General features: G+C 38.3%; 1 protein-coding gene across 1 annotated transcript in view; it reads right to left on the minus strand.

Moving 5' to 3' along the window:
- Window positions 1-354: 354 nt before the first annotated feature.
- Window positions 355-27,481, minus strand: part of RPA1 (replication protein A1) — a 62,278-nt gene continuing 35,151 nt past the window's right edge. Inside the window, exons 6-17 of the mRNA XM_058283084.2 lie at window positions 18,781-18,873; window positions 15,948-16,080; window positions 14,345-14,447; window positions 12,884-12,952; window positions 12,531-12,723; window positions 12,237-12,376; window positions 11,642-11,790; window positions 8,963-9,095; window positions 7,631-7,807; window positions 4,391-4,498; window positions 2,344-2,430; window positions 355-1,392 (exon numbers count right to left, since the gene is read on the minus strand). Of these exons, the coding sequence (XP_058139067.1) occupies window positions 1,288-1,392; window positions 2,344-2,430; window positions 4,391-4,498; window positions 7,631-7,807; window positions 8,963-9,095; window positions 11,642-11,790; window positions 12,237-12,376; window positions 12,531-12,723; window positions 12,884-12,952; window positions 14,345-14,447; window positions 15,948-16,080; window positions 18,781-18,873 (1,490 nt within the window). The 3' untranslated portion in view covers window positions 355-1,287. The remainder of the gene's footprint in view (window positions 1,393-2,343; window positions 2,431-4,390; window positions 4,499-7,630; window positions 7,808-8,962; window positions 9,096-11,641; window positions 11,791-12,236; window positions 12,377-12,530; window positions 12,724-12,883; window positions 12,953-14,344; window positions 14,448-15,947; window positions 16,081-18,780; window positions 18,874-27,481) is intronic.

Here is a 27,481-nt window from a genome sequence, read left to right on the forward strand (position 1 = left end):
GCTCTTGCTGACTGAAAAGCCCAGTAGCATAATTACTGTTTTCTTACTGGCTCACTGTCTCTACACATTTCAAAGCCTGGTTGGTGTTAGACTGCTGTGTAAACATCAATAAAATCCCAAAGTGCCAGATCATCAGCATTCTTGGGCACAGTGCTTTTTGTTTTTAGTGTTTTCATTCTTTTAAAGAGGCATTTCAGGGTTGCAAACATGACGGGGAATGATATCCACACCTTGGACTAGTCTTTGAGTTTGTAATGAGTTAATGTCTCCCCCAGGTGAACATTTATTATGAAGGCTAATTAATTGCTTTCCAGTTACAAGAATCCTTTGCATCTGCATTCAAAGAAAGCAGGATTCACAAGCGGAGAATATAGTATTTATTAAAACTAAGCAAGAGAAACAACGGGCTTTGCCCTTCAAAATCTTTTCTACTTAACAGCTTTAATCAAGAAATGAAACACAAATGCAAGAAATATGTACAGGTAGAAAAGTGTGCATTCACTAACCCAAAATGCAACATTAATTGAAGAGAAAACTAAAGCTATGCTTTGTAGTTGCCTGGATTTCCCTAGGGGACAGCAAGTCAATGCTTATCAGCCTTCCTCAGAAGAGACAATTTTGATTAATATCAGACCCACCTGACTCAGTCTATTAAACCCTGAAGGAAGGATATTCTTCAGATATAAAAGATAAGTCTTTGATTAATAATTCTACCATATTGCCATTCCCAGCATTCATAACTACATGGCACCTCTCTAAAGAGAGAGCCTTTGAATTCTAGGAAGACACACTCACTAAAATACCCAGGTTGTATTGCAACTACTCCTCCTCAGCGCTCTCCCTCCCAAGGAAGGAACCCAAGATGCAAAGGTGCCCCCACTGGAGAAGCAAAACACTAGTTACATAATTTATTTCACTGTCTGCAGATTCAGGGTCAATTACTTGCGACATAATTCCTGCTTAAAGATGATGAAATATTAATAAAATTGGCAAAAGCCTGAAGCCAGAGGGAGTGCTGGGCACTACACATGCTGGTTGACTCCTAGGTCTGGCACAGCCGGCTGAAGACCACAGACATCGAAGTGTATTTTCTCTATTCCTACCAATGGATTCCAAGCTGCACCTAAGAGGAAACTGCTTAGTCCACCATGAAGAGCCTCTAGGAAATGTGCAGCCAATGTGGAATTGTTACATGGGGGATGGGGAGAGAGGGTGCAGGGAGAGAATCCTTTTCATTTCAGCTTTTTATTTTCAAACTTCTGCCCAGCTGGCACGGCTTGTCTCACATTACTGAACGGCGTTCCTCCTGATGTTCGTGATCAGCCTTCTGCCATATTCTCTGTAGTCCACGGGTTTCACGTCCAGCACAGAGGCCTTAATTCGAGACTCATCCTTGAAAAGAGAAAAGAGTTTGTGACTAACTGGAAAGCCCGAGGCATGGGGAAGCAGTGGTAACACGCTTTGTTTCAGTGGCTTCAATGATCTCAGCAGGAAAAAACCATGGAGATATGAGGGATTCAGAGTTTTAATCCCAATGGAAAAAAATTCTGATCCAAGGCCAAAATTTCTGGAATTGGGAGAGTGGACACAAAGGTCCCTTTGACACATGCCTTTTTCTTCCTTTCCTCACGCTCCCAAACACTCAAACCTAGAATTCAAATGGGATAGGTCTGAGGAGGCTTCTTTAATTCAGCTTATCCTCTTTACAGAGGAGGAGGTAAGGGCCCAGGGAGGATGAGTGACTTGCCCAAAGTTACACAGCTAGTTCTGAAAGCTGAGCTTTCATTTCAAGAAAAGCTAAGTGGGGTGAAGAAAAAGCACTCGAAGCAGAGAAGGAAGACCTGGTTCAGGTCAACCAAGCTGGTTGAGTAGAGCTCTCCACACTTCACTTTCCCTGTCTATACCATGAGGGGCTGAATGGCCCTTCAAATCCCTCCCTGACCCTACTCCATTTCCCCTAGGGTATCAAGCTCACCTTTGACCCCCTATCTTATTTAAAGCTTATAATAACGCACCTATTAATAGGTATTATGGGCAAGGCCTAATAATAAAACAGACTGAGTAAACACTGTAGCGAACAGGGGTATTTCTAGAATTCTCTCTCCTCATTCATTTACATCCAAGGGATTGAAGAGTGCTTTTACAGGCAGAATGGACGATGCCCAGGAAGGCCACACAGTTGAGCTCTGGGCTCTCATACCTTGGTGTGCTCAGTGATCACTGTACCTGGTGACATGATTAAGTATGGTTAAGATAACTGGCAGCTACTATTATGGCCATGTTGGTGGGCGACACACACAGCAATGACCTCTGCTAGCCCTTACGTTGAGTGAGATTACTTACATTGTAGGTTTCCAGTTTGACCCTGATTCTGAATGTGAAAGATCGAAAGTTGGCATTCTGGAAAACTTCCTCAAATGCCTGCTCATTCTGCAAAAACAAAAATCCAGACATGGAAACTACTGGACCATTGGGAAATATCTATGTAAGACTTTTGGAAAGACTTTTGAGAAAAATCTTTCAGAGAAAATTATTACACCCCATGATTTGAAATTATTTAGGAATGACTCAACTACAAGTGACATTTCATTATGTAAAACTGTGTTAAGTAAAATTTTATTAAAAATTAAAACACTCTTAGGAAATACATTTCTAGATTTCAAAACCATGAGACTGACTAAATCTGAGGCCTAGCATTCTCATCATGAATTAAGAATCAGGAGGAAAACACTCAGAAAGAAGTTCAAGTTAAAATGAACATTGTTCCTCTCAGTCTTTACATTCGCAACTACTAATCGGTGAGCAGGTGGAGAAGATACAAAAAGGGGGAAAATTTAGGTAAAATCTAAAAAAACACAGTCCTTTCCCTCTTTCTCTTGCCCATCAAACACTATTTGATTCAACTTTTTATTAAAAAAAAAGTCTGCTAAGCAGAGAGGATATTAGAGAAATTTATATACATTTGTATAAAATAAAATTATAACTTTAAATAAAATTTAGAGTTCACATTAGCCAAATATTATCTTTGCAAGCCACATGGAAAACAGCTTGTAGAACTCTTTCTTTTGGTAAAGGTTACTTTATATGTTAAAAAAAAAAAAGTCCTCTGGACTTTCAGATATGTAAATAAAACATGTTAAGCCTTCAGAAAATTATACCAGCTTTCATTACTCTTACAAGAGTAGGGAAAGCATGGAACACATATTCCAAGAATATCATGGTTCCTGAGGGAATAGTTTCTATGGTCCTCATTTACCAGCAGTAAAAACAGTCAAATATAATATTAGCTAATAAAAAAATCCTGAAACGCTATCCCCAGCCTTAAAATCTGATAGGAAATAGAGGCAAAACAGACAAAAGATATCATCACACTTTGAAATTAATTCTAGTTATTTCTGTAAAAGGGCTTATTGGGACTATTTTCAGAGATCTCAGAGACAATTTAAAAAAGGTAGGGCGGGGAGCAAATGTGGCTAAGTGGCTGAGTGCCAGCTTCCCACATATGAGGTCCCAGGTTCAATCCCTGGTGTCCTTAAAAAAAAAAAAAAGAGGTGGGGGAAGAACCAGACAGACAAAACTGGGGATGGGAAGAGTAAAAAACATTCCAAAACAAATGATAAATGCTTTTTTCTTAGTGGCTGTTGTAAGTATTCTAACCAATTTTAATGACATGGGGGGAAAAAACCTATAGGTAGATGCTAATTTTTTTTTTAAGTTTAAACTTTTCGAGATACTTTCAAACTTCCAGGACAGTTATAAAAATAATACAAAACCCATACAGAGAACTCTGGCATGCCCCCATCCTCTCCAGGGCCATCAATTTTAACATTTTGCCACATGTGCTATATCATTTTATCCATTAATTTATCCATTTATGTCTGTCTATAGATAGATGCTAAATTATGTGACTCAGAAAATAGTGCTATTATTGGTCTTCTTTACATTTTTTAATCAAGCAACATCTTTCCTAAGTTTACATAATTGGTAATCTATTCCCTACAATAAATGAGCATGTAAAAATGTAAATTTATAAAAATGAAATGGATTAAGTTATCTTATGAAAGAAAGTTGCTTCATAAGAATTCCATCTAATTACCTGAAATACCTAGTACCTTATACATGTATTAAAACCAGGTTTGACTCAACTTTCTAAGAAGGAGTTTATATTATAAAAGAAAGAAGTGGTTTATATTTATAAAGTACTTTGTTTATTTCATAGACTCATTTTTAGCACATTCAAAGTGGACAGATTTAGACGAAATCAGATGAGCTCTCAAATAATCATCAAACTGAAAAATGACATACAACATACAAAAGAAACAAACCAAAAAATATTAAGCACAATTGGGGTCAGTGTTAAGAGTATGCTATAATATAACATGTGGCTGACCTTCTCTTTTAATTCCCCAAGGTAAGCAGCATTTTGTCCGAGGATAGCCTCTGCAGACTCCTGGAAAGAAGTCACCCACTGATTCTCTTGAAAATCTGCAATATTTACCTAAAAAACAGAACTCTACATTATTTCAGCAAAGAAATAATAAAGGAAGACACACTCAGGAGACTAGATTAACTCCACTCAAAGTAATTCCCAGGGGGAAAAATTACCACTATATACACTCCATTTTTTCCAAAGAATGTGGAAGGCACCATAGAAAGAAATTTAAAGTGTAAGTCTGGGGAAGCAGATGTGGCTCAACCGACTGGGCTCCTGTCTGCCACATGGGAGGCCTTGGGTTGGCATCCCAGGGTTTCCTTGTGAAGGCAAGTTGGCCCGTGCCCACAGAGAGCTGATGGCCCACGCTGCGGAAGGTTGGCACAGCAAAAGATGATGCAACAAAGGGAGACAAGAAGACATAGAAGAATGCGCAGCAAATGGACACAGAGAGCAAACAGCAAGCAAACCGCAAGGCGGGGGGAATAAATAAAATAAATCTTTAAAAAAATAAAAAATAAAATAAAGTTTAAGTCTGGATCACAGCAGGAACACAATATGCTATGGATATGGAATTTAAGATCTCAATGCAGGTATAGCCCAACTAAACTCTCTTTCAGGTGCATAATCTAAGCACCCTGGACTTAGTTCCTCTCCAGCTGTGATAAGCTTTGGCCTAAAAGTTTTGAACGAACCTCCAATAAGTTAGGGCACTCTTTACACTTTAAATTGACTGTACATTCTTGCATGCACTTGAGTTTGTCGTTTTTTTTTAGGCAGTACCAGGGTTTGAATCTGGGACCTCGTGCCTGGGGAGCAGGCACTCAAACCACTGAACTACATCCACTCCCACATGGTGCTTTTAAGATCAAGTGATATCATAAGAAATAAGACAGCCCAAGGAAAGCTGAAAGCATCCACAAAAGTAAGGGTATCACAGGTTAGGGTTCACACCTAGTTCATTCCATGCTGTCCTCTTAGGAAAGAGCCTTGTATTCAGAGTGTGAATAGCAAGGAGGGAGGCACACGGATATGCATCACAGGAAACAAGTGTACAGGGAAAGGCTGATGGGAAACTCACTAAAGCAATTTTCTTTATCATAGTTCAATGAAAAGTTTATAGTCCACAAAAAATAAGAAGAGTAAATGTAGAACTCTCCTGATGAACTACCATTTTAAAGAACATTTAGAACATAGAGGGAAGAGGATTTGGCCCAAAGGATAGGGCGTCTGCCTACCACATGGGAGGTCCGTGGTTCAATCCCCAGGCCTCCTGACCCATGTGGTGAGCTAGCTCACATGCAGTGCTGATGTGTGTAAGGAGTACTATGTCATGCAGGGGTGTCCCCCACGTAGGGGAGCCCCACGTGCAAGGAGTGCACCCTGTAAGGAGAGCCACCCACACACACACAAAAAGTGCAGCCTGCCCAAGAATGGTGCCGCACACACGGAGAGCTGATGCAGCAAGATGACGCAACAAACGGAGACATAGATTCTGGGTGCCACTGACAAGAATCCAAGTGGACACAGAAGAACACACAGCAAATGGACACAGATAGCAGACAACTTGCGGGGGGGGGGGCAGGGAAGGAGAGAGAAGTAAATTTTAAAAAATAATAATAAAAAAAAGAAAAGAACATAGAAAATGTATATGGACTCTTTCGTGTTTTAAGTTAAAAAAAAAAAAAATTCCAGGGAAATGGATGTGGCTCAACTAATTGGGCTCCTGTCTACCATATAGGAGGTCCAGGATTCAATGTCCAAGGCCTCCTGATGAGTGCAGGCTGGCGCACGTGGGAATGCAGCCCTGTGTGGGAATGCTGCCCCGTGTGGGAAAGTTGCCCCGTGCAGGAGTGCTGGATGACGCAGAGAGCTGGCACAGCAAGATGATGCAACAAGAGACACAGGAGAGAGAATAACCAGCAGCAGAGCAGGGGAGCTGAGATGGTGCAAGAGAGTAATTGCCTCTCTCCCACCCTGGAAGGTCCCAGGATCGGTTCCTGGAGCCGCCTAATGAGAATATAAGCAGACACAGAAGAACACACAGTGAATGGACACAGAGAGCAGACAACAGCAGGGGAGGGAGGGAGAAATAAAATAAATGTTAAAAAAAAAAAAAAAAAAAAAAAAAGCCAGAAGTATTCACTAGAGGGAAAAAAGGAAAATGCAGAAAAATATATAAAAGAAAATAAAAACTGACTGGAAATACCCACTACAGACAGTCTGGTCTTTGTCCTTCTGGTCTGTTTCCTATGTATATAGGACATACCATTTTATAAGTTGCTGCTTTCAATTAATAGAGCCTAGCATTTAACCTACGTCATTTAAGAGTCTTCATCAACAATGGTTTTCAAACATTTTAACTGTGGAAACTTTGTCAATAAACAGTGAATTCTAACACCTTCATGGTATATGGAGAATCAATAAAGGAATCAATTGATTGACTATTAAGGACATAAGGCTGTATCCAATTTTCAAAATAAAAATTAGCATAATAGACATCCTTTTATAGATATAACTCTGATTATTTCTTCAGAATAAATTCCCTTCAGGTGTTTATTGTGTCAGAAAAACAAACAGTTTTGAAGCTTCTGATAAATGACTTCTAGAAAATCCGTGCCCATTTTCTTATACTTTCATTATCATTTGGTAGGACCATTTAAAAGAAAAAAACTTATGCCCATCATTTGAAGGTTTCTTAAAGCAGAAAGAACAATTCTTACAATGCAAAAGGGCCACAATCTCACATCGGCACACAATCACATTCCTCTGAAGTCAGCTCCACTGTGGCTTGAGGAACACATTATCCACAAGAAAAACAACTAAGTATAGCCATCAGCTGTATATGTTCAATTACTGCTCTCCAGAAATACCGTTTCAAATTAATTTATCTTCATAACTGTTAGCAGGTGAGTGCCACCAAAACTGTAATTGTTCTAATACACTGCAGACTAAAATCAGCCGGGCTATCTACATAGCATGAAAAATACTTTTAATAGGAGAAAACAAGGCTAGTATTCAGTTGAATGAATAACCCTTCACTTCCTTATTTACACAACAATAAGCTCTTCAGTGCTTACTTGTTTGCAGGCTTCCTAACATGAGTTATCTTGTTTTTGCTGCTGTGTCCACAGTGCCTGGCTGTGTGGAGGAACTCCATAAACACTACAGCAGTTTTCATCTACCCATTCTACTTACTGACAGGATCATGCGGTACTTGAAATTGGGAAATTCACTGTCACACTTCTCACAGCGGTATAACCCATTCTGTTGATCGATCACTTTCTTATTGCAGTCCTGAGTTGGGCAGGCCTGGTACATACAATTTTCTTTGCGAAGATACACCACTGTCGCCACACAGCTAAAATAGTCAGCCTTCAGGAGAAAAGAGGGACATGAGACAGAGAGCACCAAGACTATGAAGGATTAGACTTACAGGCAGTACAAAGCTCCTTCTGGGGGTACCCTGCATTCAGAGCCAGATCAGCAACTGCTGGGGCATCCTGAAGTCTCAGATCAACAGAGGCCAAACAAAAATGTGGTTGTTTCAAGAGACTTAGGCTAAGTCTCCTAGAAGAATGCCTGAAGAGTTGGTCTGTATTTCCAGATTAGGTCTAGATTCAAAGCATGACTTGAAAGTTTAGGTGCAGATACGTGTTCTCTATATACCTGATTTTTTACTACACACTGTTTACCCTTAGATCTAAAAAAGAAACAGGGTGACAAGAGTATGAGAGAACTGATCTTTCCAATTTTCAATTCTTGGGGTATTATAATAGCATTATAAGTTGCCATTGATGACAATGATGGAAAAGAGAACACAGTGAAATGAGAAAACAAAGAATAAAAACTACCTTGTATATTATGAGAAGAAAATAAGTAGGGGTTGCTGTTATTTGGGAGCATAAAGGAGAAATGAATGATTTAAATAGTGAACTGCTGACAGAATACAAGTTTAGGTTAAGATGGAAGGGGTGGGTGTCATTAAATACAAACATTAAATGGACAGCGGCAACCAACGTCAAACCCCAGAGTCAATCTTGTCAGAGAATACTGACAACTGTCAGCCTAGGAGAGGTTAATGTTCTACAGTCCATTAAAGAACATGTGACCTTTCTGTGTGACACAGAACTTGACCAATGCTTGTTGTGAGTCATGACTTCAAAAACATCTTCTTGATATGTGGACACTTCAAACTGCAAGAGCAATCATGGAAAAGAAAAAAAGACTCAAAGGCAACTTATATTATAATACACAGGCTAGTTATTACCCCTTCTTTAAGATTCCTCTAAGAAGTAAACTCTTTTCTGCCCCAACATCCCTGAGGAATACAACAGTTTTATTAGTAAGCATGGCTGCTTCGCTCTGGCGGTGATTCTCAACCAACACACCATGCTCTGGTCAGAACCCCAGTTAAGAATCATAGCTCTGAATTAATGCCTGACAGGTGGCATCAGAAATCAGAACTGAAAACTCATCCTTTTGCACACTTTACATGCTTTTAAAAAGAAAGTTACGAATGCAGGCTACCTTGTCACCTTGGCCCAGATTCTCCGATTTAACCTCATATAAGGTTTTCCAGTTGGTGTTGCTCCCCCCCATTCCTCCACTCCTTAGATCGGAGATGGAAACACCATCTAAGGCTTGTCCTTCAGAGTCAAACCTGAAAAATAAACAAAAAATAATGACAGGCACTTGATAATGTGCCATTTGCCAGATGCAGGTTATCCGTTCCCCATCCAACTTTTACAGGTCACAGTCATGTGGGCTGAAGTTAGTGTCTTCCTAGTAGTTAGTATCTTAAGTCCACTGACGCATGACCTTTCCTTTTGTTCCCTGTTTGTTTGTTCACCTTTCTTTCTTTTTTATTTATTTATTTATTTTCACTTTATTTATTATTTTATTTAATTCATTTAAAAAAAAATATTACATTAAAAAAATGTGTCCCATTCAACCCCACTGCCCCCACCCCCCACTCCTCCCACAGCAACACTCTCTTCCGTCATCACGACACACCCATTGCACCTGGTAAGTATATCTCTGGGCATCGCTGCACCCCACAGTCAATGGTCCACATCATAGCCCATACTCTCCCATGTTCCATCCAGTGGGCCCTGGGAGGATCTACAATGTCCCGTAGTTGTCCCTGAAGCACCACCCAGGACAACTCCAAGTCCCCAAAACGCCTCCCCATCTCATCTCTTCCTCCCATTCCCGGCACCCAGCTGTTCATCTTGCCTTTTATCTTAATTGTTTTGATGCCCCCCAGTGGTCAAGACAGGGCCAAAGCACCACAGAAACTTTTCTTAAATTAGCCTTGCATATCAACACTGGCCAGGGGGCACGAGACCTAAACCAGTAACTGGAACCATCTACAACAAAAAAACAATAGTCTAGAGTTCTGATATAGTCCTTTGGGCCACTGATGGCTCATTCTCGGTAAGCAGATGCATTTTTACCATCACTGAAATATTATCAATCAATGTATTGTAATTGGCTAGAAAAATATGTTTCCATGGTAAGATCTTGTAAGCTTTATTATATAACCCAAAGTAATTTATTTGAAGGCATTATCTATTTTCTTGTGGATTTACCTTCTTAGTGAGATTTCACTCATGCCAATATTAAAGTAAAAATTAATTTGTATTAAAATTCTTATAAAATTGATTGTATTTCTTGATCAGCTAATAGGAGGAGAGGTAGGGAGAAAATGGCTCAGGAACATACTGTGGACAGAAGTCAGCCTGAGATTAAAAATATGCTCCATGTCATCCAAAAGCTGAGCACATACAGAACAGGCTCCTTAAAAAGAGACCATCTAACAGAATGGATGCCACCCTAAGCTGCAAACAATTGCCTTCTCATTCTGTCAGGTAAGCAGCTAAATCCGTCAGAGGCCCAACGCGGTCTATAAATCTACTTCACCACCACTAGCTACACAAGTTTACAGTTTCAAAAACTCCAAGGAGATATTTGCCACCAAAGACAGCTCATCAGGAGTCAACAGAGCAAGGAGAGAGGGAGCCCTTCTCACAATAAAAACTCTACATTGTTACAGCCAGGATCTAACATCTCAAATCCTTGCCTAGGTGGAGTACAGGCACTGAACTTGTCTTCAATCAATGCCGAGTTATTTTATCTTAGCGGCAGCAATGTCTTTTTATGTTGACTGGGATCACAGCTGTTGACAAGTAAAATATGAAGACCTAAAGTGGGCATGCAATTAACCTGAGGTCAAGCTCTAGAGACTGAAAAGGAAATCAAGCAACAAGGACAAGCCACAGCCCTGGTGACTTCTGGTCAAGCTGCCCTAGAATGCAGTACCAGCTACAGAAACTGTTAAATAAATAAATGTGGCACATACTCAGACTTAAGTAGCATGCGCACTCCAGTAAATGCTTCGTCAAACCATTCAAATACTAGCACCCCTGGTTCATATCAGACTCAAGACAAAAGTGGGGAGTATGATGTACTATGAGCTAATTTTTTAGTCACTCAAACCCTAAGTCACAGTCTGAAACTGACACACATCCCCTGTAACAAGGGCTGTTCAAATTTTTTAAGCTCAAGCTAGTTAGTGTTTTCCGACGACATCAATTCTTGCATACCATGTTTCAGTTTGAAGTGCTCTTTTAAGGCAGAATTTTAAGGCCCTAAAAAGCTAGATAAATCGAGGAGATTTTAACAGGCTCTCCTCCTCCCTCGAGAGCTTTGGGAATAACAATATAATGCCAACAAAAGCCCATTGTTCCCCACCACACTTTATCATACAGCCCAAGGAATACACACTTGAAGATGTGATCAGCACTGAAGACTTGAGAGAATAAGAAAGCACTTCCTCCTCCCACACCACAGAAGCCCACGGCTTTAAACCCAGGAAAGAAAGGCGCCCTCAGCTCACAGCCCTGCTGCCAAAGCCTGACCGCGCCCTGCTCTGGCAGGATGGAGGTTAGCGTGCAGCATTTCCATTCTAATTGCCTCCTCTGACTCTCCAGGTTTGTCATAGGATTAGAGGTTTGTCAGTTTAAGGGCTTTAAAGCCATCCTCTCAGAAGGTATAATGCCTTTAAGAAACACAGAAATTGTTCCATTCAGTAACGAAGCTCTCTGCTCAGCAGACAGCTCATATACCGATCATAAGAATCGAAAGAATCAGCTCCTCTAAATCCCAGGCTCAAATATCCCCTTTGTTTAGCCCCACAAAACCTACCATCCACGAAGCTTATAGGCCTCTGGAATATCAGGATTCACAATGACAGTGCTTGAAGACAGTACAGAGAGGCTCCGTCCACCAAAATCTGAAACTCTGGCTCCTTTGATAGCCATCACGGGCTGTCTAGAACCATCAAATCTATCAGCCTGTAAAACAACAAAAACATCAAACATACACAAACAAGTGTCACTGGCAGGCACATCTGAGAAAGAACACAGGATGTTTTTATGGAAAACAAGTGAAATAATGAATAGTAGAACCTATATAAAATAGACCCCACACTCAAGAATCTGCTCAGAGATACAGCAAAACAGATCTACAAAAAAAAAAAAAAAAAAAAAAAAAAAAAGCAAAAAACAAATCTATCACTACTTTCCTAGAGCTGGAGAAAAGAGCATTTCACTATGTAAAGCTTACATCATAGTCCATCTGGCAAAATAAATCAAATGAAGGATTTCAAATATTCCCTAGAAGCCCGACCCTTCTCCACCTACACGGCCAAAGCCTCACAACTCACAGGACAAGGCGGCCTACCTACAGAGTTATTTAGGTCTCTGCCTTTCTGTTCCTGCTCTGACTGCTCAGTACTTACATCTTCTCCCCACAGAGTAGCAGTCACTACCTTCCCCGACATGTCCATCAAGTAGATATTTCTCTTAGAAACTTCTCTGTTGTTAGATTTCACTGTGATTTTAGTGGCATCTTCATAACTCTTACAGATTGCAATTATGTCTAAAACAGAGGCACAATGTTTTAGCAAGAAATGGTCAAGGCTCCCATGATATGACCAAAGGTTAAATGGCAAGCATTTAAGTCTTACACCTTCCTTATATATTGCAAATAAAACTAATAATCACAATCTCTTTGTTTCCACATGTGGACTTACCTACAAGTGAGTCTTTAGACTTGTTCTCTAGGTCACCAATCCCAGTGAAATCAAAGTGAACTGTAGGTAAGTGATGACCATCTTCACAAGGCATGACAGATGTCTCACTATTGAAGGTCATCTCATAGTCATTTTTAACAGCTGTGAATTGTTTGTTAGCAATCTTCAGGGTGCCTTTCGAGAAATAATACACCTGCAAAAAAAAGTTCAAGCCATGGAAGGAGGGATGGTTCATCAAAACAGACATAAAAACCCCTGAAAATTACACAACTCTCCACTGGATAAGAGTCCCCTCGTCCTCACTCCACCATTCAACTAATTGTTTCAGTTCTAAAATCATCACTATCTCATACCTTGTTCACTTCAATAAGAGGAAAGAACTTGTCCACTTGCTCATTGAAAGCAGTGACTCTGATTTCACCCTGCAGAAACATGTGAGAGCCAATTAGACTTGTGCTGTTCAACACCAAGTTTTACCAGTGAAAAGACATGACACTTCAGTGTCAAAATGAACAGCATTAGACAGTAGCACAAGCACAAGTGGGATCCACGAGAGGGGCTACTGACACTCCAGAAACACACATCTTATAGTCTTCAACCATTCCAGCTCTCAGCCCCAGTGCAACAACAGAGTTTCAACTAGCTGACCTCATAATCAGGCTTTAAGTTAGAAACACGAAGGGGGGAAAAAAATCCAACAGTGAGTTTAATATTCTGACAAAAACAAAGCCATTTTGAATTCTGAGTGACAGGACTAAAGCCCACTGGGAAGTGCTGAACCATGATGATTCACCAGCCTCCCGCATGTCTGCCTGCTAAGCAAGGAATTACTTCATATTCAGGATTCACTGCCAAAAACGTAATAATGAATCATGTTTTCAAGTTGCTTATGGTATGATTTTCATCATACTTTTCTGTCCGCCAAAATGCTATACAAACACAAATTAGACAACTTAGATGTAGACAAATTCCTAGAAACATATCTTGCTTTCTTTTACTATTAAATATTCACTGCTCTGAGAAAAAGAAATGCTATAGACAGGAAACTTAAAAATGGCTAAAATTTTTCCCAACTGATGCAGATCAGACTGACAATTTGGTAAAAAAAAAAAAAAACAAAAAAAATTAGGTTCTGATACTGATTTTGCCATCACAGTCAACACACTGGGTTGTTATTCCATTTTAAGAAAAAATGGAGTAAACAGTTTTCTGTTTTTGTAGGGGCTTCAAAGAAATATGCAGCACTCTTAAAAGAACACTTGAAATACATTTTAGGAATTACAAACAAAACTAATGGACAGATACACAGCTATCAGGATGGTCAAGATTCCACAGTTTGGAAATTATGTGTTCCATCATTATGGTTTTGTTTTGTTTAAATAAAGCACATGGAGAGTCTGCACAGTCAGAATCCATTTCCACAAAACCACTCATTTAGCAAGGTGGCTGGTGCATACCTTCTGCTGTGGCCCAAAGCCCCACTCTGCTCATAAGCAGATATCATATTCCAGGGCTTCAGCTAAGCCTGCCAGCAAGTCAGACATAGCATCTCTGGTTTCTCCTGCCCATTAGGCTACTCATACATTTAAAGAATAGTTTCTACTGCTAGAAATGGTTTCACTTAAAACCAAAATATTTATTTATGACCTTTAACACTCTGCCCTGACAAAGCATCAAAAACTAATTGGAGAAAAACAACAATGACAATCATGTTTCTTTTGGCCTGCTATTATTTTTCACCAGATTGGCCTGCCCTGAGATGGGCTCTCTTTTTCTCAGAGTCTACTCCTGTTTCCACACTTGACAATACTTACGCTTTCATCAACCAGTTCTAAGGAGAAAAGCTTTCCTTCTCCTCGGGAATTGCTCCAGGTACGGATCTGACTTTTATTGGTAACACGAGCACAAATAGTCCACCTAAAAACCAAATAGGTTATATCAGTTTTTAGAGTATTCCTTGGAAAAGATCTAAAAAGTTCCCCATCATCTTCCTATGGCCTTTCCTATCTTATGTATATTCTATTTTTCAATGTTAGCTGCATTTTAACCCAGCTAATTAAAATTCCAAGATGACACACATGTTTGACAGTTTATAGAAAAAGCAAATAATACATATAAGGTGATTTAACATTTACTCATTCTCCTGTCACATAAATAAATTTATAAGCGTTCTTCCTTCTCCAAAAGGCATCACCAAGGCAACAATATCCCCTTAATGAAAGGTTCTAAGCTAGAAAAAGCAGTAATACCAGCAATTATTTCCCACTATTTTCAATTGTGGGAACTGACATAACTGGTGTCAAATTTGTCTCGTTTCTAATGCACACTGCATATGAAAACAATGCTATGGAACAGGGTATTGGTGAGCCACCAAAGGGAAAAAGGTCAAAGTAGTAAAGCAGTGTGCCCTCAGAGAGGGGCCACTAAGAAAGGAGGCATAAGACCTGAGATCTGGGCATGGTGCCTATCCTGAATGTAGGCAGGCAAATTAGTAATAAGGTAACTAATAAATAGGAGAAAATATCTTCTCTACTTTACAAAGTACTGGAGAATAAATAAAAACATATCTGAAAGAATTCTGAAAAAAAAGAAATCACTAATTTCAACTGCTTACATTGATTTTTATTGGAAAAGTCATAAAAGAAATGTATGCTAAAGGTATATCAGTGTGGTTAATACAAAAAAATACAGGTTCTTTTAGTCAACTCAGAGTAACAATTTTTAGACTAAAAGTCGCCTATTTATATATAAAGATGAAATGCTTTCTGAATTAGCGCAAATATTTATCTTTACTCACAAGATAATCAACTGATTCTTTAAGCATTAAATATTTTTAACTTTAAACTATTTCAAATGAATGAAACTACACAGGCTATGGCAGATCACTATTTTTGCCCCCTGCCCCTTTTCTTCTAGAAGTACTGGGAACTGAACTCAGGACCTTGTACTTATAAAATAGGCACTCAACCACTGAACTACACCCACTCTGCCATTCTCTCTCTTTTTTTTTTTTAGGTGCCGGGGCCAGAAATTGAGCCTCAGCTCTTGTATGTGGGAAGCCGGTACTAAACCACTGAGCCATACAGACTCCTGTGAGTTGGTTTTTTCGTTTGTTTGCTTGTTGTTTTGTTTTGTTTTTGTTTTCAGGAGGCACTGGGGACTGAACCTGGAATCTCCCATGTGGGAAGCAGGCACTAACCCCTTGAGCCACATCTGCTCCTGGTACACCATTCTTTTTGATATGAGTTAAAGGTTGCCACAATTTGTACCCTTCCTCCTCAGAATAAAAAAAAAAGAGGAAACCTGTTTTATGTGGTGATGACCCTGAAGATCAAGGATAAATAATTCAGGAGTCCATAGTAACTTTTTATACTATTTTGTAAGTACATCCTGAACTGATTCTCTGGAACAACTCACTTGGACTGGTAAGGGGTAAGGCTGGCAATGGGTACCACTTTGGACTGTGTTCCCCCAGGAGTGTTCACCAGGCTGGTATTTCCAGCTTTTCCAAATGTCTTTGAGACACCAAAAGTCTTAGATACAGTGGAACCTTTAAAACAAACACAAAGAAGGACAATCCATTATTCCATCTAACTTTTATAATAACTTTTGCAATAATTCTCAATTACTGAGGTGGTACTGGAGAAATCATACAAAATAAATGTCAAAGTTTTTCCTTTTTGAATCCCAGAGCTGTGGGGAACCAATAGAGATGGAATCAGGAGGCTAGAAAAGCAATCTAGAATACAGACTGGGCACACATAAGTTCAATATTATATTTGCTGACTTAAGCCCTGATGTCAAGATAATGGTCATGCTGTGTGGTGAGCTGGCCCACGCACAGTGCTAATGCATGCAAGAAGTGCCGTGCTACACAGGGGACACCCCACATGCAAGGAGTGCACCCCATAAGGAGCTGCCCTGTGCGAAAAAAACACAGCCTGCCCAGGAGTGGCACCGCACACACGGAGAGCTGATGCGGCAAGATGATACAACAAAAAGAGACGCAGATTCCGGGTGCCACTGGCAAGAAAGCAGGTGGACAAAGAAGAACACACAGCGAATGGACAGAGAGAGCAGACAACAAGGGGGAGGGGAGGAAGGGGAGAGAAATTTTTTTTTTAAATCTTAAAAAAAAAAGATAATGTTCATGAATTCAATCGCTCTTTCTGAGGTCCACCCTTTTCTCTTGCATCAAGGGGCAAGATAACGGATCAGAGAAAGAAAGCCAACGTTCTTGACTGATGGCAAGTTATTAGTCACATAATATAAAAAGCAAAAGAAGGGATAGGAATTAAGGGATGTAGTAGATGAACCAACTGAAGTGAAGGAAACCTATCACAAATATATTATCTCAAAACATTCCCAGAAAAACCCCAATGCTCAACTGGCCTGCAAGACAGAAAAGTCTAGAATGAAGTCTATGGGTTTTGGGTTTAGTTGGAACCAAAGGGCAAGAATCAGGTTTTGGTTCAAGACATGTAGGTAAATGGTTACTGAGACCCCTTCTGGCTCCTTTATGCAAACCCAAGCAGAAGAGGGAATTAAATTACTAGCAAATGAAGTCCTTTATATGCATACTGTTTCTGTAAAGCTTCAATTTCCAAATGAAGAAAATATAATTTAGTTCAATGATTTCATACCTTCTATATGAAAATACTTCAGAATATAATTTGGTTAAAAATGTAAGTCTACCATTTACTCAGTATTTATTTATTACATTTCCATAGAATGTACCTATTCTAGGTATTTGTAGCACTTACTGTCCCAGACCCTAAAATTTTCTAGTCCAACTAAGGAGTTGACAATAATAATTACCTCAACAGTAAATAATAATTACTTTAAGATTATGCAACGAAGCACATGTATACACATATATAATATATAATTATACAAAGTCATATATATCCATTCATCCAATTATTCATGCCACGTAACTTTCCCTCAGTCTGCATCCAGTTTTTCTGTTACCATCCAACACTGATTTTTAACAAATAAATTTAAATATAATCTAAAGATGGACAACTGAAAAAGCAAATCCTTGTGGATGGGTAGGTGAAGCATAACACAATATTTGTATTTCAGCCAAATGAGGTAACTTTTTAGATTATTTACCACTTTAGATTATCCAGTCTACTATCCCCCTTTTTATAGTACTTAACTGGAGAGTTATATATAAACAGTTCCATTTATCAAGGGAGATGAACAACGGGTAAGTAGAGAATATAAGGGAGATAAAGACTTCAAACCAATGGGGAAAAGTCATATGTCTTGAAAGTTTCACAGAAACATTAGTGACATCATAACCTTGCTTTTCTTAGAATCTTAGTACTGAAAAATAGAAACTAATAGTTGGAGGGAGGAGAGGAGGAGGTGTATGTGAAGCTGTGACAGAAAAAAAAGGACCTTTAAAAATAAACCCAAGAGGCAGGTTTGGGCTAGAAGGCCACTCTGCTCCATTGCTTGCACAACCAACCAATAGAACTTTTTTTCTTTGAAAAGAGATGAAAAAAAAAAAAGAAAAAAGAAGAAACAAAACAAAACAAAAAACCCCACCAAAAATAAGTTCTACAAATCATAATTTTCAGTGGTGACTTCCCAGATTGAGATTCTTAAAGCAAAGGCCAGAAAGTAAACAAAATGATCCATTCGAGCTTCTCTGGACCTACTGCAGAAAAAATTAAAATAAGAAACAATTTCTCATCCATGCAACTGAGAAGCAGAGCCTTTGATTAATGTAAATAATACTGCTTTCAAGCAAAAGATAAATTCCCAAGAGACTCCGAAATGGGAAACTTGGAGAAACAAGCTAAATTTAATAAGCTAGAGAGTTAAAAGGCAAGACTTTAAAGGTATGAAAATTCACAAAGTCAGAAGGCATAAAACCTAAAGGTGTGAGAAACTAATGTATAAACTTTTTTTTTTTTAAGGAGGCACTGGGGATTGAACCCAGGACCTCATACATGGAAAACAGGTGCTTCATCACTGAGTTACATCCGCTTCCCTGTATAAACTATTAACTGAGAAGATTATACTGTTCTGATTTTTTTTTAAAGGTATATTGTTCAGTATCTTTAATAATTTTTCAATCATATACTTTACAATAAGAATCTGAATTATTTCTTGCAAGAAGCGAATATGTCATGAACGGCATTTTGAAAACTCCCTTTACTCCCAGATTAAAATTTCAAAACATTATCCAAAGGTCTGACACATATAATCAACACATGTCCTTATGTGGCAATCTTACCCATTCCTGAACTCCCATTCTGTTGCAGGGGCTTACTGGTTGGTGGATTGGTTGCAGAGCCAGGAGTAGGAACAACCTGCTGCTGTCCATGTCCTGAGGGTAAAAAGGGAAAAGGCCATTTTAGTGCAAATAATTTGGGTTAAAAGATTTAAACTTAAGTGGAAGAAATACTCTGAGAAAATGTAAAAATTTTTATTTTGTCAAAGACTCTCATGGGTCAGAATTCATGCTGATGCATTCAATTGCATGCAGTGAATTTCCTAAGGGTTCACTTTTTGTTTTCATTACATAAAAGGTTGGCTCCATTTACCTTTCACCTGCTTATAATTGATAGCTTTCAGTTTTAATGAGGTTCTCCCCTAAAGCCTTGCCCATTTCTCCTGCATGAACCTGCAGTAAAGTCACTGGGCTGAATCTGTGACATTACCATTATTTCCATAGCAACAAATCGATGTCATCAACAGAACTGTGTGTTCACGGCAGGATCTATCAGAAGAAAAAGCTGGGTGGTAAGAAAAACCTAAAAGCAGTTCAATTGTCTCTGAAGTGCTCCTGCTTCAAAGGAAAAGGCGACATTCAGAAAATTTCTACCCTTTCCTTTCCAAACAAAGCAACCTTATTTTGCAACTGACAGTTGGTGGAAAATAAGAGTTCAAAGAGTCTTAGGTACCGATTGCTCCTGAACTATCACAGCAGGGAAGGATGAGAATGGAGTTCAGAAGCAGGAGTGTCAAGGAAACAGAGAGATTAAAAGGCAAGGAGGGGAAACGAACATGTTTCTCAAGCAGAAAATAAGTAATGCCGTACCATAAAGAGTATTCATTTGCCCCACACCCATTACACAAATGTGTATGAAGTTGGAGAAGGTTAAAGTTGTAAAATATACCTAATTAAAAAAAACAACAATAGATTTATGGAATTTGATTTTGCTCTTCCATGGCTGCTCACCATGAGTGCTTGCAGCATACGAGTGCTGCTCAAAACAATTGCCTGGGGCACCGGAAGAACTAAAATGGTGAGCACTGCTGGAAAAGTTCCCTGCCTGCCACCCTGTCTCTGCCTTCTTCAACTGTTGAGTTTAAGTTCCTGCTGGGTTTTCCAAGGTCCTAACTCAAATGGGCATATTACACACTGATTTAATTTACTTCTGCCAATAATATTCTTAACTGGCACAACTGAGTTAACTGAGACATTAGAGTAAAATAAATTTAGCATAAAATTAAAAAGGTTAAATGGAACTGTTTATTCTTTAGTTCTTTCTACGGAGAGAAAAACTGAGACCCTATTTACATAGGAAAAATAGCCTAGATTATTGACAATAAAATTTTTGTTTTCTTTTTAGCTTTTCCATTATCTCTGAATTTACAAAGTGTCATCGGAAATTGCACAGGAGAATTGCTCTTTGACAATGTGTCCTGATATTCTACAGTGAACCTTTTTTAAATCTGTAGGGAAAGACGAGTTACTCAGTAAATAGCACTGGGACTAAGTGGTTGGGGGACAAATACACTGTATCTTTACCTGCTTCATTCATTATATTCATAAAAACCAAAGATTTAAACACTCAAAAGTGGAACCACAAAAATACACAAATCCCTGCTATACTTCATCCCAGTTCTCCCCACTCTTCTATAGGGTCAAAACATCTAAACTGTAAAGTTCCTTCCTCAATGCCAGGACTGCTTCTTCAAGTACCTTGCAGACTCATGGGATTTTGATGATCTCATACATTCTATTTTTTCCCCAATGTAATGTACCTATTCTGAAATAAACATTTTTTTTCAAGTTTTAACATGTGAATTAAAGTTAACATATTATAATTTCTTTATTAATAATACATAATTGTGGTGTCTTATAATCAGTTTCAGTTCAACGAGTACAGCATATTTAAATCTCCAATTAAATCCTATAAGACATATTAATAATAGCTAACTTTTTTTGGGGGTGCTCACTACACAAAAGGTACAAGCCTAAGTGCATTATTTCATATAATATTCAGACCTATGATGTAGATACTATTATTTCCTTTTAACAGATGAGAAAACTAGGTTAGTGAAGTCAAATAAGTTGCCCAAAGTTACACACAGGCTAGGAAGAGGCAGGTTTGCCTGACTGGATCCATCCACTTCACCACCATCTAGTTATTCTTAATTGTAAGAAATCGATTCTAGTAGAAAAACTATAATTACACAGAACATAATTAATAACCACAATATCTGATAATTAGGAAAAGCTATTAATCCTTTTATGAGCACAATCCATAACTTCTGCTTTGGACCCACCATCAAATCTGGCCCAGGAGACAAGAGACAGCCCGCACCTGACTAGATGTCAAGAGTCCCAGTGCATTCTAAATGGTAACAATGGCCCTTCAGTGAATGAATGCACTGCAACATAAGAACCTGACCACAAGACTTGAAAGAAACCAGTCTATGGGTAAATAATAATCTTTCTGAAAATTAAAATTATACTCCACTGTAGTAACAAAGACACTCAAGTTCTGAAAATTTGTTTTGTGCCACCTGCAAATCAAATCATTCCAACAAAGATGAATCAAGGTCATAATTCTTAGACTCGTTGGCTCTCTGCTAGCTTCCTATCACTGGCTCTGACCCAGAAGGGAAATAGGATATTTAAAAGCAGACTCTAGCTCCTCAAGTTACTTGCACTCACACCTATCATTTTTATTATCATTATAACAGTAAATGATCCATCAGCAGAGAAAAATGAGCTAAAAGACAATAGAGTATGCAGAGAAACAAAAAATTCAACTTCAACCAGGAAGTACTTTCTTAACTACAAAAAATATACAGAAAATTCAATCTAATATTTGCAATTTCCTGTTGGCAGAAAATGGACAGAATAAGGTTGAAAACAATTCCAATTAATATCTTTCAATAATGGGTAATACCAGTAACTGTCATGTAAGAAATTTAAGTCTACACAAAATATTGTTAAAAGTAGCATAGCTACATAGGACTAATATATATTCTGACAAAAATGTATGGTGCTAAATAAGAAAGATTTAAATCATCCAATCCAATGTTATATAAAGCATGAATTGTGTTTGAAGTTTTTTTTACATTTTGAAATTCCTGTTTCTGGGCTGGAACTAGAAAATTAATTTTATTGGTCACCTGCGTTGTCACAGGTTCTGGAGGATACAAGTCTAACTTTAGTTCTCTATCCAGTAATAACAGAATTTCCTTGCTTTCACAATAGAAAATCAGAAACCATTTCTGTGAAATACACGGTCATTGTCACAAAGCTATTTCCATGATGATCCAAGTAACAATGTATTATTGACCTGGTTACAATGAAAATTCAATAGCAAATAATCCTGAAAAGCAAAAATCTTCACTTATCCCTCGACTTTAATAGACCCTGAAGAAAGGGAGGTATCTGTGTAGCTGGGTATTCAGAAAAGTTTTTCCCATAGCTCTATAGTTCTGACCCCAAGTAGTTAATTTTCTTTCAACCCTTTCATCTCCATCTTTATCTCAAACACTTTGGACCCTGAAATACAAAATGTCCACAGCAACCCTAACTATTCAATTAAATACAGCATTAAAAAAAAATAAAATAAATAAAATTAAAAACAAAAAACAAACCAAAGGTGATAAAGTTGGGCACAATCATGTTCCCCTTACCCATACTGCAGTTAAAGATTTCATAGATACACAAAATATTTGCTTTGTCTTATGCTCTCCTTACTAAAAATTGAGAATAACCAATAATATTTTAACAAAACTTCCTATTACTGCAAAACAGATGTGATGTTTCAAAGTAGTATTTTTCAACTTTACCTGAATAGGCTTCAGCTTTCCCTCTCCAATTTAAAGCAAAATACTAGGATTTGTGAGGGTAAAATTTAATACCTAGGGGGTTCTATTTCTGGAAGAAGCATGGCCATGGCCTAGATCCTTCCCCCGCCCTTGCCACTTGCACTCACTGTCTGCTCTCTGTGTCCATTTGCTGTGCGTTCTTCTTTGTCTGCTTGTCCTCTCGTCTTCTCTTTAGGAGGCACCAGGAATCAATCCTGGAACCTTTTGACTTGGGAAAGAGGCACTTAATTGCTTGAGTCACCTCAGCTCCCTGGTTTGTTGTGTCTCTCACTGTCTTTCCTGTGTCTCTTTTTTTGTTGCGTCATCTTGCTGAGTCAGCTCTCTCCACAGGCCAGCTCTCCTTGTGGTCCAGCACACCACCTGGCCAGTTCGCCTTCACCAGGAGACCCCAGGAACCAAACCTGGGACTACCCATATAGTAGATAGGAGCCCAATCACTTGAGCCACATCCACTTCTCCCCACTCCTTTCCAAAATCATAAAGAGCAACCAAGAGAATGCATATCCACCCCCAAATACACACATACCCATAATTCAACTACATAAAAGAAACTGCCAAATAGCAGAAGACACCATAAGTCAAAAAGATTTTGTAATTCACAGAGCTAAAGGGCAATTGTTTCAATTTTTAAAGAACTCCTGTAAAAGATCAACAACCCAAAAGAAAAATGGACAATAGTCAGCTCACAGAGAATAAAAATAAGAACAAAAAGTTTCCATATACAAAGACTTTTACTTCTTTCAAAAATACAAACTAAAAACAACATTGAGATTCTACTTTTCACTTAGGTGATAAAAATTCAAAAGCATGACAACATGCTCTGTTGGTAAAAATGTGAAGAAGTAATCAGTATTTTCATGCATTACTGGTGGGGATGCAAATGATACTATCCTATGGAGGGGTATCTACAAACCACAGATATATTTACCCACTGGCCTTCTGGAATTCTATAATGACCCCCTCTGCCCATACACACCTGTGTATGGTTAAAGTTATTCACTGCAGCACTGTTTTAATCCAAGGAAACAACGTAAGTGTCCATCGAGAGAGGGCTGGTTAAATAAATGATGATACAATGGGATCCTGTGTAACTGTTAAAAATAATAAACAAGGAAGATCTCTAAGCATGTACATGGAAACCCTCTCCAGGCTAAGATTTTTTTAAAAAGAAAGATGGAAGAGTGTAACATAGTATGCTGCCTTTTGTGTAAGCACAGTGGAGTATGGAATGAAAATACATAATATTTGCATTTATTTATATTTGCATAAAGAAATACCTGAAGGATAAACAAAGAAACCAGTAAAATGAGTTATTTATAGAGGGCAGTGGTGGGCAGGAACAGGGTGGGAGGTGGTAGGGGTAAGAAGTAAGAATTTTCTGAATATATATTTTTTAGTTTTGACTTTTGCAATCATATTGTCTGTCAAAAACTAAAATAAAAAATGTTTATTAAAGAAAACATATGCCTAATTATTTTAATCACATTTCCATTTTAAAAAATTATACGTTTCAATGGACAAATATATCAACAGGAATTTAGAGATAACCTAATTATGCACATAACCCTTTTTATACTTAAATACAATTTTCATGATAGGCAAGAATTTTGGTATGATGGTTCATCTTTGAAGGTGTGGGTACAGTGGAAAGTGTTCTCACTTGGAAATCAGGAATACTGAGTTTTCATTTCTTGAAGCAACTCACTTGCAGTGTGACTTTGGGCAAGTCACTTCATTGCCTCATTCACCTTCATTTTTCTCTTATGATTAAAACGCTTAGTGTCTAACATAAGTGTTTCCATCTCTAACATTCTGTGATTGTGCTGATACTCTCCTAGGGTTCAGGTCTGAGTTTCTCCAACTTTATTTTCATTTCCATTTCCATTATTTCACTTAGGTTGACTTTCAGATAGGAAAACAAAGACAGGTTGCAGTTTGCTCCTAGTACAAAAATGATTGAGATCAACTCCATTTATCCTTAAGCAAAACCCTACCTACAAATATCCAGAATTAAGGATAATGGAAAAGTTTATGTTGTATCGATGCTAGCACAATAATAATAATAAAAAAAAGGATAAATTGAAGAAGTGTGTTTAATAAGTTTAAGACAGTGAATGAATTTACTTCAGTGGAAATCACCCAAGTAACTTTCTCCACTGAAAAGAATATAGTCTCATTTTGATGGGATGTAGCAGTTTGATATTATTTATAAATTCTAAAAAAGATACTGATTATGTTTGTAAACTGCTCTGTTCCTCTGGGCATGATACCCTTTGTATTAAATTCAAAGGTTTTATGTTTACTTGATTAAATCAAGATTAGGGCTTTGATTTGGACACGTCATTAGGGCGTGACTCAGGGTTGAGTACCTGCCACCTTGGTGGGCTGACAGAAACACTCACTCAGTAAGAAACACAGAAAAAGATAGGGAAGAGGAGAGAACTTGGTCATTTCAGTCCTGCCATGAGACAGAAAGGAGAAGGCTCAAACAGCTAAAGCCCCAGGAAGAGAGACGAGCCCTACACCAGCCTATAGCTGAGATCATAAGAAGGTGGGACCACAGAGCCTTAGGAGGAGGAAGGAAGGAGAGACCAGGCAGAGGTTGCCCGCCATCTTGCTTTAACACATGGCAACAGACTTTGGTGAAGAAGTAACCTTGAGGTGGTCTCCTTAGGACCTTACAACTATAAGCTTCTACCCCAAATAAGTAACTTCTATAAAAGCCAACAGATTTCTGGTACTTTGTATCAGCAGCCCTTTGGCTAATACATGTGAGTAGCTACTTCTCTGAATTTAAAAAAATCTACTTAATTTCCAAAAGAGAAATCATTTGGGAAGGAGGAAGAAACACACAATGGAAGACTTCAAATAAGGTAAGTCACATATACACCTTTGAAATCTTTCCACTGACCAGTTGACAGTCAATTTTAATTTTTTAAATGTCACATTTATAATTAAAATAGCTAATCTAAGATATGCATTTAATTATACAAATTATTACATGAAATTATTCAATGTATTTCTTTAAACATTAGTATCTTCCCCATAAATTGTATCAGAAAAAATTTCTGCCATATTCATGATTGACTATCATCTCTTAAGGACTTCTGTTAGTTCAAAAGTTAGCCGTGATAAGTTAAAGATAAAAATTACCCATTTTTCTCATTAAAAAAAAAAACACTAAAAATATAAAAGCCATCTAAAATATAGTTAACCTTCTATGTATTAAGAAGAATATTTAAATTTATAACAAAAAATGTTATAGAAAGAAATTAAATCTATCACTTAAATTGTGATCTAATTTTATATTGACAGGGTATATGGAAAAGAAAGGTATAAGAACTAAATTCTTATCTTCCATAGTATTAAGTCATTATTTGTCTATCTTGAAAAATCAAGGAGCAGCATAAACATGTTATTTTAAAAATACAGCGGTAAGTAGAGAAGAAATAACTGTAAGATTTGAAACAGACTGCTTGTGGACAGAAATCAGGGCCAAAGAAAAATAAAGCAGGGGAACATTGTTTTGCTTCGTGTCTAAGGAAATACCTTGCAAAACTATGTGACTCAAAAAAAAAAAAAAAATGTTTTTTTAAGGTACCAGGGCCGAGAGTTGAATCCAGGTCCTTGTGTGTGGTGAGCTTGCGCTCAACCACTGAGACCCATTGGCCTCCCCAAGCTGGTTTCCTTGTTCGTTTGCTTGTTGCTTGTTTGTTTTGTTCTGTTTTCAGGAGGCACCAGGAACCAAACCAGGACCTCCCATGTGGGAAGCAGGCCCTCAACTGCTTGAGCCACATCTGCTTCCCCTATTTGACTTTTAAAAACATGTACAGGATAAGATAAGAGTAACAGAGACCAGATTTACAATCCCACCTAAAAAAACCCAGACAAAATATATCAAACAGTTTTAAAGACATTGGCATTAAGCAGTGAAGGACAATGATCCCTAAAATACAGGAATCAAGGCGAATAAGATTGCACCAGGTTACTAACTGCGTTGAGAATTTCCAGGCCACAAAACAGGGAATGGGCCGAGAGGAATCCCTGAGTTGAGGAGATGAAGCTGAGAGTCTGAGATCAAGGCAACAAAAGTTCTCAGGAGTGAGTACCAGAGATGAGAAAGTTGCAGAGAAAAAGAATTCCAGAGATCTGTGCAGGGTTTCCTAGAGTAGTCAGCAGAATACCAAATAGGCCATGTGTATGTGGAAACTATCCGAGGACAGGGAAGGAGAGGATTAGTGGGAACAATACATATGCTTACAATGATCTACAAGAGGTACCAGTTTCTGCCAGCAAGACTGGAAAATCTTATAACCATGGGGCATTGAGTAGAGTACTCAGAAGGGCCTTCCCTCAGTGCTGGGAATAACTAGACCTAGACTAAATGCTACCCAGTATTCTTCTCATCTAACAAAAACTGTAAAAGCAACATCCCAAATGGTCAAACTGATTCCAAGTAACTTAACTGTATCCCTGGGAAAAACTCAGAGGCATACAAAAGTTTCCAGCACCCAAAAAGGTAAGATTCACAATGTCTGGCATTCAAAGATAAACAGACATGCAAAGAAGCAGGAAAATATGTTCCATAATCGAGAGAAAAATTGATCAACTGAAAGAGACCCAAACTTGACAGAGATGTTGTATTTGGCAGACAGGGACATTAAATCAGCTGTGACAGTTTGAAGCTTTTTGTGGATCCCAGAAAAGATTATGTACTTGAAGCTAATCCATTCCTGTGGGGGCTGGACCAAGTTGGCGGACCTTTGACGATTACTTCAGTGAGATGTGACCCAGGGTAGGTCTTGGTCCTCTTACTCAAGTTCTTTATAAATGGAGGACTAAAAGCAGAGACACAC

Source organism: Dasypus novemcinctus, chromosome 21 (assembly GCF_030445035.2).
Source record: "Dasypus novemcinctus isolate mDasNov1 chromosome 21, mDasNov1.1.hap2, whole genome shotgun sequence".
Lineage (NCBI taxonomy): Eukaryota > Metazoa > Chordata > Mammalia > Cingulata > Dasypodidae > Dasypus > Dasypus novemcinctus.